The following is a 16,974-nucleotide window of genomic DNA, read 5'->3' as shown; positions in this document are numbered from 1 at the left end:
AAAAACATCAGCAATAATGGGAATTGGGAATAATGTGCTGCAGAAGGGCCTGACTCATACAAATTGGCTCTCAAACGGTAATTTGCTTGAGTTTTAAAACATAAAATCTTTGAAAATGATACGTGCTGGTTTCAGCAAAACCATTTTGTCACTTTTTTCTGCTTTTCTATGCAATCACAAGCACACAATCTGTGCTGGAAGTTACATAGGGTTGCAGAAAGTTTTAAGAGTGCTGACTTTCTTAAAGAAAATTTATATGTTTAATAATGTCAACAGTTCATTTGTAATTCATTACTTCAATGGAAGACCGACTTTGTGAAATGTTGACTTCTCTCTCAAAGGAACTTGACCCACTTGGCAATTTGGGAAAACAATCCTACAGCACTTATTCCTTTAGAAAGAACTCCAAATAACTGAATATTGCTATGCAATCGTTCTGGGATAGGACCAAGAGTTATAGCTTCTCTGCGACTGAAATCAGATAGCTATTATTACTCTCAAGCAAGTAAGGCACTTCAAGTTTGGTGGGAGGGGCACAGGTCAAGGAGACAATGGTTACCTATCACTTCTCCAGCAGGTGTGTTTAGGATTAGTTTGGATGTTCAGAATATGAGCCTTGGCATCTCATCATGTTCACCTTCAATATGACAGTGAGTATTGCACATGAGTTCTTTTCCAACTCAAACTCTTCCCATTCTTCTTCCCCCTCCCTCTTCTCCCTTCTCCTAGTCGAATTTAGCTATTCCAGGTAACGGTAGGCAACTGGGAGGAGGGAAGTGTCCCTCTGTCTCCATTTCTCTTGTTCTTCTTCAAGCCTTTCCCATCAGGAACTAAAGAGCCAAAAAGCCATAAAATATAATCAAATGAGATGTGCACATTTCGGCCTCTCACAGTATTTTTCAGACAGCTGTGTGGGTGGTCCAGTTGGATCAGGCCTGTGGCACTGCGAGAAGGGGGAATTAAGCCTTCCTCCACACCATGCTATTCTCCTAACCAGAAACAGCTCCAAGAGCTGCTATTTGCCCCACTGGGGAAATTTAAATATATCCCATTCAATATCAACTTTCATAGCAGTACTAGTGACTGGGACTCTGCTGTTTGAGATACCTGGGAAGAAGAGAGAGCCAGGGAGACAGGTGGATACATCTTTTCCTGCCTGTCTCGACTATTGCTTCTACCATAGCTGGGCAGTTCAAGTAGGGTTGTGGGTTCAGAAGATGGGCCCTGCTTATTATGATGAGCAACTTCCTGAAACAAGAATCCCTCACCCCAAAACCTCATTGTTGCTTGTAACTGATCAGTCCCTTTCTGAACTGAAGCTACCAAAAGATCACCTATTAACATTAGGATTGCAACTGCAATCCACACCATTTGTAGATGCTGAATTCTTAGCATATCACTATTAATCTCTGAATACTATCACACATGTGGCATGTCTTTGAATTAGAAGACAAATGAGTTAACTTATGTTGTTGATAATGGACAAGTGGCTATAGGGAAAACAGAAAGGAAGAAGACAGAAGTTAAATAAAAACAAATTATCCAAATATATTTTATGTTGGTATGCTTGAATGTTTTGTATGTTTGCAGACTAATTATTTTTTTTTTAAGGAGGGGGGGTGCAATCAAAACTTTAATGCAAGTTGCTGTTTTGGCTCATGAAATTTCTTTTTGGGTCACAACACTGCACAGCTCAGAGGGAACATTGGCTTCTTGGAAAAGAAAAAAATGACGGATGGGGAGTTGCATGATCTTTATTTCTCTCTATTTCTCATTGGTTGACGTTGCTTTCAGCTGCATTCTCAGTCTAGCTAGAATGAACAGGACTTCTGATCAAGCTGCAGTGTAATGCTAGATGAAAATTAATTTTGCCCTCTCTGCCCCATATCTTGTGACACATGAGGAAGGGAGGGCAAAATTGTTTTCCAGATGCAAGGGAGAGCATATAATTAGAAAAGCGCTGGTGCTCAGTCATTCCTCCCCCCTACTCTGGACCTTGCAGTCCCAATTTTGGGGGGGGGGGTATGGCCCCCACTTCAGGGTTTTCCAGATCTTACAGTTCTTGAATTCTGATACCCCAAGTAGCTGCCCATAGTGCTTACTGTACTCAGATGGGTATGACTGTGGAAAACTCTTCCTGTATCTGGACAAGATATAAGGGAGAAGGCTTCAAAACAGAGTTCAATTATGGCACCTCTTTTGTTTGATCAAATCATAAGCCCGGAATAAAGGACATGCCCCCCCCCGCAATGTTTTTGCCTGCGTACCTTCCAGTTGGCCAGCTTCTGAAATTCTATAATTTTTATAACTGCTCCCATAAGGATACCTAAAAGGGAGAGGAGGCAGAGAGAGAGAAAGCACAATATGAAATCAGAATGCTTTGACTCAGTGAAGTGTTCAAATGCTCAATTTGCTTTTAGTGTGTTGTACTAAAACATTCATTATGCTTTAGGGCTGTAATGAACAGTTGAAGTTAGCTAATCCAATCTCTTCCATAAAACTCTCTCCTCCACACATTAGCAGCTGCCCACCCCCACCCCCACCACGATACATTATTAACCAACATCACTTCGGCACTAAAATTATACAGAATTTCATGAAGGCAATAAAGACATGTTAATTCTAGCATCCTGACAGCCAAGTACTGCCAAGGGTCACCTGGTAGGCAGTAGAATCCCCAAGAATGACCCTCAACACCTCACATCTCTGACCTCTTGCAATGTCCTTCTTGGACTACGACCTCAGACCAATTTGCCTCTCCTGTTGCCAGTGGCTGATCTGCAATGATATCATAGCAAGGGGACTACAGGCAAAGATTTACAATTTTCACTGGTTTACTGCTTCGTTGTGCCAGAAGCGCTGGGCAGGCTTTAACTAGGCAGCTGACTAACTGCTAAGGGCCACTTGGAAGACCTTAAGGTTGGCATTCCAGGGTCATTCGCATCTTCTGCTAAGTTTAAAGCCAGCTGAGGCAGCCAGAATAATGCTATGATGCCTGGGGGAAGAGGCTGTTATCTCAACTAAATTATTTTTGCTCACCCCACTACATTTGCTCTCTCTTTCCTACCCTTTGCCTGTTTTCTCCCTTCACTGTTGAATTTTGATTGCAGCCCCTTCTGAGATCTGCCTTTCTTTAGTTCAATTCCATGAAGACTGCTATCATTATTTGTTAGGATGATAGGTAACTCTAGAAAAATTAGTTTGGGAGAAGTGAAGATGTGCTGAAGCCCAATATTAAGAGAGCAAGGATTCTGCTAGACACACTTTTTTAGATGGAGATGAATAAAAATTTAATTAATCCAGTAATATGCTGTAACTGGAAGCTGGGATGTTAAAAAATATTGTAGGGGAGTAACCCGAACCCCCTAGAATTACCTCTGGTGCCATTTCTCTTAGATTTAAAAAGCATGAGAGAAACATCCCATACAATCATGAGGGAGCTGTGCTGGCCTTGCTTGGAAAAAGCACCAACTTGGCCCTTCCTTTAGGAACAGATACTTTAGAAACCCTATCCTACCACAAATTTTGTTATATACTAGACTCTTGCTCTTTTCCACTGCTATGGACGGACTAATACAACTACCCATCTTGATCTATGTGAAAATGACTCTCTTCAAAATAATCTCAGATCATCTTAACTGCAAAGAATATAAAACCAACACTGGACATTAAAGTCAGTCATAGAAGATTCCAGCAATGCAATGCAGTGAACGGCCCAAGGCCCAGTGCAGAAGTCCATTAATTTACATGGGCAGAACTGTATCTGCAGTTAGGCATCACATTCACCACAGCAATTGCACAACTTAAACCTAGAAAAAAAGGGCCCCAGCTGTCCGCTTCTCTTTGCTAACCTGGATTCTTTACTTTGATCTCTCAGTGTTAGGAGTCAGACCTCTCCTCCCATTGAAGAATTGTTTATAGATATGAAATCATAAACACCCTTCCTCATATAGGATATGTGCAAGGCACTGCCAGGCCTGAAATAAAACAAAATAGAAGCCAACAGGGCAAGAAGCTGGAAAAATATTTTAAAAGAAGAGTCAGAGCACCTAGCTGACTAAATACCCCCTCCCTCCTTTGGAGAGATACATTAGGACAATGAGGTCTCCCAGGAAGCTCCTGGCTAATTTCATCCACGCCCTGCCTCACTTCCCTCATCCATTTACCTTGATTAAGCACCACATAATGCTATTCAGCAGACCTGTAACTTTTCCCATAGGGTGACCAGTCACCCACTGGAGGCAGGGGATCCTCTGCTCCTTCCCTCCATCCTCTGCCATCGCTTACCTGGCAGGCAAGGGAACGTGCATCCCGGGGCATGCTCCTGGGTGGCTCAGTGCACTCCTGCATGCTGCAGTGGGATGATTTGGGCCCAAAACAGGCCCATTCAGGGCCTAAATTGACCTGCTGTGAAGCGTAGGACCACTCCAGGCCCAGCACAATGATGTTGTGCTGCCCAGGGTGATTTTAGCCCCAAATGGGCCCGACTTGGCTCACTGAAAAGCACGGGAACGTTGCTGGGAGGGCCCTGGAGAGCTCCTGCACTTCACAGAGTGCCAATGTAGGCCCCAAACCAGCCCGCTGTGGAGCATGGGAGCGCTCCCAGAGGCAGCACTACGCCCTGCACAATGACATCACTTCCCAGAAGTGACATCATCATGCAGCCAAGGAGCATGCACGCATTGCATGCACTTGAGCACTACAATAAAAATGAAAGCTGGGTCTCCCATCTTCCACTGGGAAGGTAAGGGGGCCTGGCAACCCTATAACCAAACAGTCATCAAGCAACATTTACAGTCCACCTCAGGTAAATCCATTAAGCCTCTCACAACTCATTATCCACCTCTGGAAAAAAAATTAAGTCATTGGGGGTGGGGGGCAAATATGTCAGCTTGCCCCAGGGAGCATTTTGCCCTATATCTGGATTTGCTAGCCACCAGTGAGTGTATGTATATGTCTTTGGATCCATGCATACACCCCCAAATCCATCTGGGCCTCTTCCCTTCTTCTCCATGAAATGCTGTTTGTTTTGCTGCTACCTCCGTGAATGTTTATCCTCAAGACTGTTAACTATTGCCTTCCCCAAAACTGCTTTCTCCCCATTTCCTCCCTGATTATCTCTTAGTTAGCCTCGTACGTGTGCTGTGTGTAGTTTTCTGTACATTTGCCCTTTTATTTCTCTTTCCAGTTGAACATCTGCCTGGCTTATTTGAGAGTTCTCTAAGGGAATAATCCCCATAAACATTGGTGGAGAATCCAAGTTACCCCCTCTTGCTTGGTCTCCTTTAAACTAATCCCCCCAACTAATTAGGAGACTATTTGGGTAACAACAGTTTAGTAGCTGTGAACCAGAAAATCCCAAGTTCAAATCTCACCTCAAACTACACAACACAATTTTTAATGAGTCACATGTGGGGTCCCGGAACTAGACTGACTTTCCCTTAAACCATACTGCACCTGTGGGGAACAGCTTTTTAAAAGTCTGCAGGCACCCAATTTGGCTTGGGACCACAATGCAGCAAGAGAAGAGGCTCCTGCTCCCCACCCCCATTCCATTTTCCCAAGCCATGATGGCCCCGAGGGGAGATTAGCCCTACTATAGAGCTGCATGTACAGTATTCAGCACCCAACGCATTGAAAATCATATTGTGTAGTTCGGTCTTAAGCCACACACTAAGTATTTTTAGACAAGCCACTCTTCTCCTAGTTTCAGCAGCCTTCAGCAGCAACAGAGGGATAAATACTGCTGCCCTGCCTTAAAGGGCTCTTGTAAAGATAACTCAATAATTCTGAACGCTTGTCAGGCTAAATATTATGGTAATACAAAGAAAACAGAACTTGGGACTGTGTTGAAGGCATTCTGTCAACCTGAAACGCCCTAAGGAATTGGGTGATAAGGACCTCACCACATTTTGCTTTCCCTCCACCTCTGCTGGTGTTGTACAAGTATATTTGTGTGGCTCTCCAACATAAGACATGTGGAAATGAGCTCTTTCCAGTGCAGATAAGAAACTGCCTGACTTAAGCTCAGGGCACTACAGGAATAAAATTATGGTGCTTTACAACAAGGGACCAGTCGCTCCTAATTTTAGTGACCAGTAGGCTCAAGGTTTAACACTTCATGAAACATAAGGTTTATTTCAGTAAATGACCAATGAAGGACTTCACATTTGAGGAGGCTCAGACATATGGTTTGGTATTATATAAGCAAGCCTCAGGCTCAAGTTTATCCAAACTGGCAAACTAAGGCTTACATTTCCCCTCCAAACCAGAACACTATCAAAGTACAGTTTGATAGTGGTTTGCAATTCAAGGAGATTGGAATGAAGTGACTTGGCCAACAGGAAAAGGTAAAAGCAATAAAGCTTCATACTGTAAAGATGACAAGGTGCAGGTAAACTGCTATAGGCTAGATTGAGCAATTGTAAGGAAAGGTGATGAATACATATTACCCTTCCTTGAAACTGTATGAAGGTGAGAAAGTCCTAATCTACAAACCGATCTAGAATTTACTTATTAAAAAAGACTCTGATCTATATCCAAAAATACCGAATGTGCTGTTTTTGTACTACATGAACATGTTGTAACTAGGTGGACTGTTTGAATTCTCTACAGTGACATCCTCTAATTGTTCATAATTAAGACATTCAGTCTCACTACCCACCTTTCTTTAATGTCTTCTGTATTATCTATTAATCTGTCAAAGAATATATCGTGCTATATTATACTGCAGTCACATAAACCAAAGAGTTGATCTTCTGATACCAAATTCTTTGTAGGTCTTTCAAGAAATTCTGAATCTAAAGGCTGGGCTCAACACTTGAATGGGAAATCAACTGGGAAATCCACACCTGCCCTTCAAACATAAAACTGATTAAAAATAATGCTTCATAATGAGATGATGGTAAAGAGACCAACAGCTTCTTTTGTGTGCAATAAATTAGATAACTCTTCTACTACTTTGGCTAAAATTGGATTCTTCCTCATCTTTTTTTTTTTTTGCAACTTTGTCCTGAGCTGTTTTCATATGTCCAAATAGTCCGCTAATTTTGCACCATGATTCCGTTATATTCTGCTATCATAACGCACCGTTCTCATTTCCTTGACTTGTGCCACTTTGTTGTGCTTCCAGAAGTTCACATTCCACAGAAGAAATGCAACAGTGGGCGGTGGATGATCTTACGTCACTGCTGACGAAAGCACATTCCCTCCCATTTCCGCCCCCCTCTTTAAAAAAAAGGCACCAAGATTTGTGCTATATCGCTCTTTCAATATACAAAAAACCAAGAAGGGGAGGGGAGCTTGTGGGACTCCTGGTCTTGGGCAGGAAAATCTCTCCTTAGGGTGCAGAAACCAAAAAGGAGGAGGGGTTGTGTGAGTGGTCTCTGGAGAAGCGTTTCCAATCGTTCCCATGCAGGCAAAAAAAATCGCTAAAGAGTCACGAAGCGGAATAAATGGGAAATCTGCATTCTTGAAGAAAACACAGCAATTACAGGAGGATGACCAGTTTTCACAGGTGGATTAAGAGGATGTGTGAACAGCTGTGAGTATAGCAGAACAACTGTGATACTATGCAATACTATAGTGCTACAATAAGGACATGTGAAAACGGTCCTGGGACATCATTAGTTCAAATACAAAATCTATTCAATATTGACCTACCAAGATGATAACAAAATTGCAATCCTGATTCGCCCAGCCAGAAATATTTATTCAAAGTAAACTGGATTATTTTGCAAAGCTAGCAAACAATCAACCACATCGGGAAAATGATTATAGCAGCAAATAAAAAAATGAAAGGAAAAAACTGTTCTAGAACTAAGCATATAAATAAGAGGAAATATATACAAACAGGAGAATGTTTTAACATAAAACAGGATGGAACTAACAACCTGTCTTCCAAGCACTAACTAAGGAGCTCTTTCAAACTCTGGTATCTCTTTTTCATTGGTTATTTAAGTATATATTTTTAGTGGCCGTTGCGTTGGCTGGCAAAATCTCTGAGTTATCCACTCTATCTGCCAATAACTTCAGTGGGTTTCATTCAAACATGGGTATGCATCATCTTAGCCCCTCCTTCCTTTTTCACCAGCAGAAAAGCTGGTTGGATCCAACCCAGTACACATCAAAGTACAAGTCCACTAGATGAGGCCAAAAATCTATTTAGTCCAGACATCTATTTCTAGCAGTGGCCAGCCCAGATACTTCTAGAAAGCCCACTAGCAATGCCTAAAGGCAACATCCCTCCATCCTGTCCCCTAGCAACTGCTATGCAGAGACAGACTGCCTTCAGTTCTGGAGATTTTATTTAGACATCCTGTCTGATCACTGCCGATAGAGCTTTCCTTCATTATTATTCACATAAGTGAGAATAAATAAAAATGAGACACATTCTCTGACTTAGAAAGAGGAGCTGTTGCCTAGAAATCAGTTAAGTAACACTGCCATACCAAATCAACAAGAAAGCCAAATCAGGTTCTTGGACCATTCAAAATTATAAGCAACTGCTCTATGAGTTTGATCTGGATTTAAGACGATCCTCTCTAAGCCCAAGAAACAGAAAGAGCTCTCACAATGCTACCGTGAAGATGCTTTGGAATTACTAACAGTTGCAAGATTTCAGACTACAAGGACAACAGTCTCAGAGCGGGATCAGTAGCAAGCAGCCCCAAGGGAAGATGCTCTGTACTTACTTCGTATATGGATAGCCCTTGGAGAAATATATAGCCATGGCACCCAAGATTGGTTTTAGTTGTAAGATACTGCTGAACTCAGCTTTTTAATAACTACAGGGGCAGACTTTGATTAATTCAGTTGGTAGGATGCTTAAACCTAAATCTTTAGTGACATTTTGAAATCTTTCCATCCCATTAATGTATCAATTTGAGAGCAAATAATATACTAATGGCAGGATTTTTTATGACTGTTGGGACTTGCTCCAGAGCAAATGGCAGCAAAGATTAAATAAAGATTTCACAGGCTATGCTGGCTTCCTGCTTTTTGAGGCCAAATATGACAGAAAAGAAAATTTACCCTCAAGTGCGGTTAGAGTATCTAGAGGTTAGAGTGACAGACTAGGATCGGGGAACCCAAGTTTGTATCCTTATTTTGCCAAAGAAATTTGCTGGGTGGCCTTGGGCCAGTCACACACTCTCAGCCTAACCTACCTCAAGGTTGCTGTGATGGTAAAACAAAGCGGAGAGGAACAATGTAAGCTACTTTGGGTCTCCATTAGAGAGAAAGAAAATGAAGTGAATAAAATTTACCTTCCAGTTGCAAATATTTTGCATTTCTGGGTGAAATAACTTCTGCTTCTCTACTAACAATAAAAGCCACAAGAAATAAGGATGGTGGCAGTTCACAGAACTGTGTAGTATGGTAAGTTAAGGGAGCAAGCTGTGATCCTGGAGGATTCAGGTAATAATCTCACCTCTGACTTAGAAATGCAATTATTTTGGCCCCAGCCTCCCATCAGCAATATGGTGATAGCCGTATCAGTCTACATTAGAACTGCCGTGCCTGATTCCACTACATTTACCTTTGCTAGCTCCCCATACTTTGAACAGTAAACTTGTCATACTGAAACTGTGGGGAGGTGGGGATGGAGAAACCGAAATAGATGCTTGATGTCAAAATTCTAGATTTCCTACTGGCCCACCCTACTGTCAGGGTGAGAGCCACTTGCCAGCATAATTATTTATCTATCCTTGAGAAAACGCTGTAAACGTCCTCAGCCAAAGACAACCACATCTGCAAGGCCCAGTATTTGAGGAGGATCTGAAGAACAAAGAACACAGCCCACCTAGGGCACCCATTCCATTTTGGCTACTGGCCAAGTCTCTAGCCTTTCTACTGTGCCATTTATGGAAGCAATAACTCTGGGCCTCCACATTATACTTCCTTGATCATGTAGCATATTGCATCCAGCAATATAGCATTTGTTGCAGAAAAGTTAGAAAAGGCAAGAGGGAAAACATCTGGTCTTTCCCACAGTGGTCTTTCTTCTATTTTAGTATTTATTTGGTAGGTTAAACTTTGGGACGGTCAAGCTTAATATTAATCACTTTCCCCTTCCATGTTGTGATGGTATCAACTTTATGAAGTAGGAAGGAGATTCTTCTCCCCCGTAGGGCCATCTTGGGATACTCCAAACAGAGACCACTGATGAATATTATTCTGACCACACTGAAAAAGAAGTTTGTGCTGGAAAATGTAGTTGATTCAGAAGTGGAGAAAACTGCACCAAAAGATGGTTTCTTTCCCATGCACAAAATCCAGTGCTTGTTCATTGGGAGAAATTCAGTTAGACATCTGTCATTCTCATTTTATTACTGGATGACCTAGCATGGTCTTACTAAATAAGGCTACAGAATTACATTTGGTACAGAGAACAACCTAGAAAATGATGTATTAAACTTCCATTTAGCAAGTTCTTCTGTTAAAGAAACAGATAATTTGTTTGAATTGCTCTCCACATACTGAACACTCAAGTATGTTAGGGAACTCTTCTCTGAAATTAAATATACACAGTAAATATTACCTAATATAAATGCTCATTTTCAGTCATTAAGACTTTTATCTACAAAGGAGAAACGTTTAAAGACAGTCAAATTATGTTAGCTTGGACAATGATTTATATTTGAGTCAGATACTAAATGATATTTCCCCCCGTAAATTAGTTCCCTTAGTAAGGGGCAAATTTGAAGCAACTAGAGATCTCAAAGATTTGGAGCATGTGTGGAGAAAATAGGAACAAGTGAGGAACAAGTAAAGAGAGCTCAGAGATATGCCATTAATAAATCCTAGGTTGATCTACTGACTATTAATAAGCAAAATCTACAACCAGGTGAGACAGCACCTTACAGAGTTCTGGCAGATTACAGAGAAGATCACAAAAATAATGGATTCCTTGAGGAACCCATTTAAGGGCATAAAGTTCTTTTTTCCTCCAATTGCAATGAAGGCTCAGAAGAGCTTCTCTTTCCACAGAAGTACATTGCTGTGGTAGAAACATTACAGAATTCACTGATATTTTTGTTAGATGGGGACCACTAAAGCACAAGCCCTTACTAAGAATGGGGAGGAACCTAGGCACTTAATTATCAGGTGGGCTCTCATGTCTGATATCCTAATTCAATTAAAATGTATTCAAACAGTGTAAGATGTCATAAGCTTGTCCAAGAATCAGACAAATCAGGCGATGATTTAATGACTTATGAAGCCAGCTGCACTGAGAGTCATTCTTTAAGTGGTGATTACTTATTAACTAGCATGCTATATTGATAATATGCCAATCTCCATCAAAATGATATTCTGGACAACTATAGGATAAAATATCAGACAAAGAGGTTTCCAGAATACCTATCCAATTTCAAAATAAGCGGCCAGCAGGAAACCAGGTCTAAGGAGCTGCAACTGAAGACGCTTTCTACTGTGGTCAACCCAGCTAAAAAGGATCCAAAAGAAAGGAAGATAAAGGTGTTTTAGTTTGTGTCTCTATGACGCTAACGTTTGAGTGCTAGAAATGATTTATGATGCATCTCCTTTAAAGCGAGTTGTTGTCCTTGGAAAGCACCCATGCTTTGCATGGCTAGTGGGCCAGTTTAAACGTGATGCGTTGAGCGCACAAAGGGTAAGTGTTTTTGGCTTACCAGAATCACATTTAAATCAGGCCTTGGTTGCTGCACTCTACAGATGCTAACACATAGCTACTCATTTCAATTAAAAATTTCCATTAAGTACCTCAATGAGTTACAGCAGGCACTGAAGGCCTGGGGTCTGGGTCTGTTCCTACAAGAGGCATGTGACAGGGATGTCCCTTCTATTTTCCACAATAAGCTATATATTAATAACCTGATCACAGAATTTCAGCCACGTATTTGCTTCTTGAAGTCAATTTAATGAATATGTTATTGTATGACGATGATACTGGCTCTGCAGTTGTACACACAAGCGCCTCTTGAATGATATCAGTATGCCTTGTTGCAGAAATAGTTGTGCATAAACGAGTCCAAGACCAAAGGAGTAATACTATATTAGAAGTTAAACCTACATGGCATATTTGGGCTCTCAATGGGCAACTGCTCAAGTGCAGCTAAAGATATTTTGTTGTTGCCCGACACACCATTTGAATATGATTTGCCCTGATCAGGCATAGAAAAGTAATGCTTTCAGAGCCTTCCCCCTCCCTTATTGGCTTATTATTGAATTACAAATTGAACATAATGTTTTACAAGAGGCAGGGTCCTGTGAGAACTGCAGGGGGACTCCCATCCCTGCCTCACCACTTGGAAGGATGGCAGCATCCCCCCCACTGCCCCAATTCCAGCTGTGTGCGGTCGAACTCCACAGTCACCAACTGAACACAGGCGGGAATGGCATTTGCCCCTCCCCAAGCCTCAAGAGGGTAGCTTTTGTGCTGCAAAGGTGGCAGCAGCAATGGCAGGCTCTCCCACCACTTAGTAGGCAGCTGTATGTTTGCATTCTCCCCACCGTAGCGTTGCAGTGGCAGGTTGTCTCTGAACTGCAGTTTTGGTGTAGCTATGGGGGCAGCAGGGGCAGTTCTTCCCAACTTCTTTAACTGAGGAGGGGTAGTTACTTTTTCCGGGCACAATCAACTGAATTATTCAAGAGGGCTTTTTTATTCAGCAAGGAGGTCTTTTCTGTAAGGAAGTGCTCTCAAAGAAATGCAGTAAGAAAGGAACAGGAACTATATAGACTTTGCAACTATGTACTGTTTGTTGCTGTAAGTATGATCCTACTGGGTAGTTTCTATGTTGTTTAACATGTCAGGCTTATGCTCTGTTTCAGTATTTCTTCAACTGATCAGGTTTATTTTACTTGATTAACAGATAAATGGTGTGCGGTAATCCATTAATAAACACTGAAGAAGGCCTTATGGCCAAAATGTGTATAGTCTGGTAATTATATAGCTGTGTCTGGTTCTTTGAAAGTGACCCCTATAACCTAGGTGCAATACATATAGTTTTAGTTTTATATTATTGTTTTTTGTGTATATTGCACCATCAACTCACTTCCAACTTATGTCGACCCTATGAATTAATGATCTCTAAAACATTCCATCATTGACAGCCTTGCTCATGTCTGGTAAAACTGAAGGCTGCGGCTTCTATATTCTGTTTTTTAAAAAACTGTATCCATTTTTCATTTTCTGTATTAACCTTTTGCATTTTATTCATTTTGGCTTGTTTGTCTCATCCTTTCTGGTTACCTAATTCATTTTGGATTGGATTATTTTCCCTTCATGGTCTTTGCATAGGCCAGTAAACAACACAGCACTCATTGCCACATCAAAGGCAAGAAAGCCAGCGAGTGAGCAGGGCCACTCCTAGTCTCCTCATGCATAATGGAAACCAGGCATTCCAGACAGACATCAAGCCTCACCTAATTTTGGGCAATTAGATCACTGATCAAAGGTGTTTTCGTGGACTCAGAGAATCATAGGGTTGGAAGGTACATATAGGGTCATCTAGTCCAACCTTCTGCACAATGCAGGAAATTCACAACTACCACCCTGACTGCCCCAGTGACCCCTGCTCCATGCCCAGAAGATGGCAAAACACCTCCAGGATCCGTAGCTGAACTGGCCTGTGGAAAATTGCTACCTGACCCAAGGTGGAGATCGGCATTACCTTGGGCATGTAAGGAGGCCGCAAGAACTAAGCCCTGATGTAACCCATTCTGCCCTCCCCCTCATGATCTGCTCAAGTTCACAGCATCAGCATTGCTGTCAGATGGCCATCTAGCCTCTGCTTAAAAACCAACAAAGAAGGAGAGTCCACCACCTCCTGAGAAAGCCTGTTCCACTGAGGGACCACTCTAACTGTGAGGAAGTTCTTCCTAATTTTTAGCCAAAAGCTCTTTTGATTTAATTTCAAGACGTTGGTTGTGGTCCAACCTTCTGGGGCAGCAAAAAACAACTCTGTGTCATCCTATATATGACAACCCTTCAAGTCCTTGAAGATAGTTATCATATCACCTCTCAGTCGTCTCCTCTCCAGGCTAAACATTCTGGGCTCCTTCAACCTTTCCTCATAGGACTTGGTCTCCAGACCCCTCACCATCTTCATTGCCCTCCTCTGGACACGTTCCGGCTTGTCTATATCCTTCTGAAATTGTAGTACCCCAAACTGAACACAATACTCAAGGTAAGGTCTAACCAGAGCAGAGTAGAGCGATACCATCACTTCTCGTGATCTGGACACTATGCTTCTGTTGATACAGCCCAAAACCGCATTTGCCTTTTTAGCTACCATATCACACTGCTGACTCATGTTCAGTGTATGGTCTACTAAGACCCCTAGATCCTTTTCACACAAACTACTGCCAAGACAAGTCTCCCCCATCCTATAATTCTGCATTTGATTTTTTCTTTCCTAAATGCAGAACTTTGCATTTATCTCTGTTGAAATTCATTTTTTGTTTTAGCCCAGTTTTCCAGCCTGTCAGGATCATCCTGTATCATCCTGTATTTGCTACCCCTCCCAATTTAGTATCATCTGCAAATTTAATAAGCATTCCCTTAGCCACATAAAGAAACTTGTTGCTGTAGCATTTTTGCAAGAAAAAAATTGAACTCGTGTTAGTTTATTCCTCCAATAGGCCAACACTTCTAGAAATCTAATCATGAATACTTAGAATGCGTGCCAAACTCCAGTTCCAAGAGTTCACCAAGGGCCACTTTGGGACACACCATTTCCTTACCTGGATACTCCCTTTTCCTTTCCTTACATAAAGTTATTCACAAGTCCCTGGCCTTCCTCTTATTTGGCCCATCGGATGGCTTACATATTGGCCCACTTTACCCCTCACCTCTCAAGCCTCTATCCAGAATCTATTCCCAATCAAGCATATACCTGCCCAGGACTCTCATTGTCTTTCAAGTGGCATAATCTTGTTCTGCTGTATACGATGTTACCTCTTGGATTACCTTTTTGCATTATTGGCTACCTGCCACTCTCACTCCTGCATACAGAATCAGACCTTTGGACTGAACCTGCTTGGATATGTAGCTGTAGTCTCTGCTCCCTCCCCCTCTTCTATCTCTCTGGCGTCTTTCCCCCTTTCATAGCACAGGTGCATGAAATATTATTGACTTTTAGTGGGTTTCTTATTGCTGGGTATATGTATTGAATGCTTGATATGATTTTAACAGATAAAACACGCTCATTCTCTAGGTCTGATACGTGGATTATTTCCCTCAATAAACTTTTTTTCCTCTTTATCCAGATTCTCAGTATTCTTTCCCAGCTAGTACAGGCAGTCAACAGATCCCTTGTGGTCGTTTGTCTAAGCCATTGCCCAGTTTCAGAGTTCTTCCTTTAAACTGGATTTAAAAGCAAAGCTAGAATCCTTTAATATGAAACTGAGCTGCAGTGGAAGGAAACTTTCTTCAAGCTATCCTAGTGTGGACTTAGGCAGAAGTAGAAAGTGGGACACAGCGGCACTAACCTGTCTAGGTAAACATGTCCCAATGACCACACACAATAACAAGACAGAGCCCTGGTCAACTTTCCCCAAGTTCATGCTTTGTTTAACAGAGGACCAGCTCCAAGAAGGGCTTTGCTGAGATGTCACCCACACAACTGAGGAGATGCTGAAACTGATGTCCATTCTCAGACAGCTGTATTAGATCCACAAGGAAATCTCTGAATAGCCCTTTTGTTCCCCACATGACATGCCCCTTTCCCTCTCTCCACTTCAGCAAATTTGTGTACAGAGCATATTCACACAAATATCATGAATGCTGAAAGCAATGTCAAAACTTCTCTTTTATCTGGATAATTGGCACACAAGAATACAATTCATTTTCTGATGGGAAATACTGCCCTGGTAACAAGTACTTACCTAAAGAAACAACGGCAACACTCTCTGGCAAGAAATGCAGCCTGTATTTTATCAACAAATGCACCAATATGATGCAGATAGCTGGAAGAGAAATAAAAAATACTGAGGTACAGGTACAATAGCAGCAGTAACAAAATTCAAACAAACGTTGCAATGAACTAAAAACAAATATAAATCTAAATTAATAAAGAATGTATTTATATTCATTTTATCTAGAATATGTATATGCCTGCCTTTCTCCTGAGCATCTCAGGACTCCAGGCAGGTTACAACAATCCAAAAAATACCTTTTGTCCCCACCAGCAGGTTATTCCCCAGACTGAGCCCCAAACTTTGCAGTCCTGCCAAAGGACTAGAATTCTGCTTTGCAAGTTTTAAAAACTCCCACAAAGAGGACAAGATAGTCAAATTACAGTTCTTGCAGTTTTATTTATGCTTTTGATATGATTTCTTTCAACAGCATTGAAGTGATAAGAAGATATACTGATGTTCCATATGTGTATCCTGAGTCTTCTTCCCACTGCAATCCCTGTGCCAACTGGTAAGCCCCTTCTGTGGATTGAGGGACATTCCAGGCCATGATTATGGTATACTAGTAACAAAGCCCACTGTGGGGAAAAATAAAATGGGCCCTAGAAAGGGGAAGGCGGGCATTGCCACCTGCTCCATGCCTGATCCTGCCTGGGTGAAGAGGGGTTGCACATTGCCTCCTGCTCTGTGCTTGATAACAACAACAACAACATTCAATTTATATATCACCCTTCAGGATGATTTAACACCCACTCAGAGTGGTTTACAAAGTATGTTATTATTATCCCCACAACAAAACACCCTGTGAGGTGGGTGGGGCTGAGAGAGCTAGAAGCTGTGACTGACCCAAGGTTACCCAGCTGGCTTCAAGTGGAGGAGTGAGGAATCAAACCTGGTTCTCCAGATTAGAGTCCCGCACTCTTAACCACTACACCAAACTGTCTCTCAGCTGTGTGAATGCAGGGGGCAGACATTGCTACCTGCTCTGCTCCTAATCCCAGGCAGGTGAAGGAGGGGCAGGCATTGCCTCCTGCTCCATGCCTGATCCCAACTGGGTGAAGGTGGGGGGCGTGCATT

The 16,974-nt window shown here is 41.9% G+C and overlaps 1 protein-coding gene across 1 annotated transcript in view; it reads right to left on the bottom strand.

The window, feature by feature from the left end:
• Positions 1–16,974, bottom strand: part of SLC9A8 (solute carrier family 9 member A8) — a 74,480-nt gene that overhangs the window by 41,001 nt on the left and 16,505 nt on the right. The window contains exons 3-4 of the mRNA XM_054980661.1: positions 15,868–15,948; positions 2,268–2,326 (exon numbers count right to left, since the gene is read on the bottom strand). Coding sequence (XP_054836636.1) covers positions 2,268–2,326; positions 15,868–15,948 — 140 coding nt within the window. The remainder of the gene's footprint in view (positions 1–2,267; positions 2,327–15,867; positions 15,949–16,974) is intronic.

Source organism: Eublepharis macularius, chromosome 5, assembly GCF_028583425.1.
Source record: "Eublepharis macularius isolate TG4126 chromosome 5, MPM_Emac_v1.0, whole genome shotgun sequence".
Lineage (NCBI taxonomy): Eukaryota > Metazoa > Chordata > Lepidosauria > Squamata > Eublepharidae > Eublepharis > Eublepharis macularius.
Note: the sequence above shows the minus strand (reverse complement) of the source record. Positions and strands in the feature narration are given on the sequence as shown.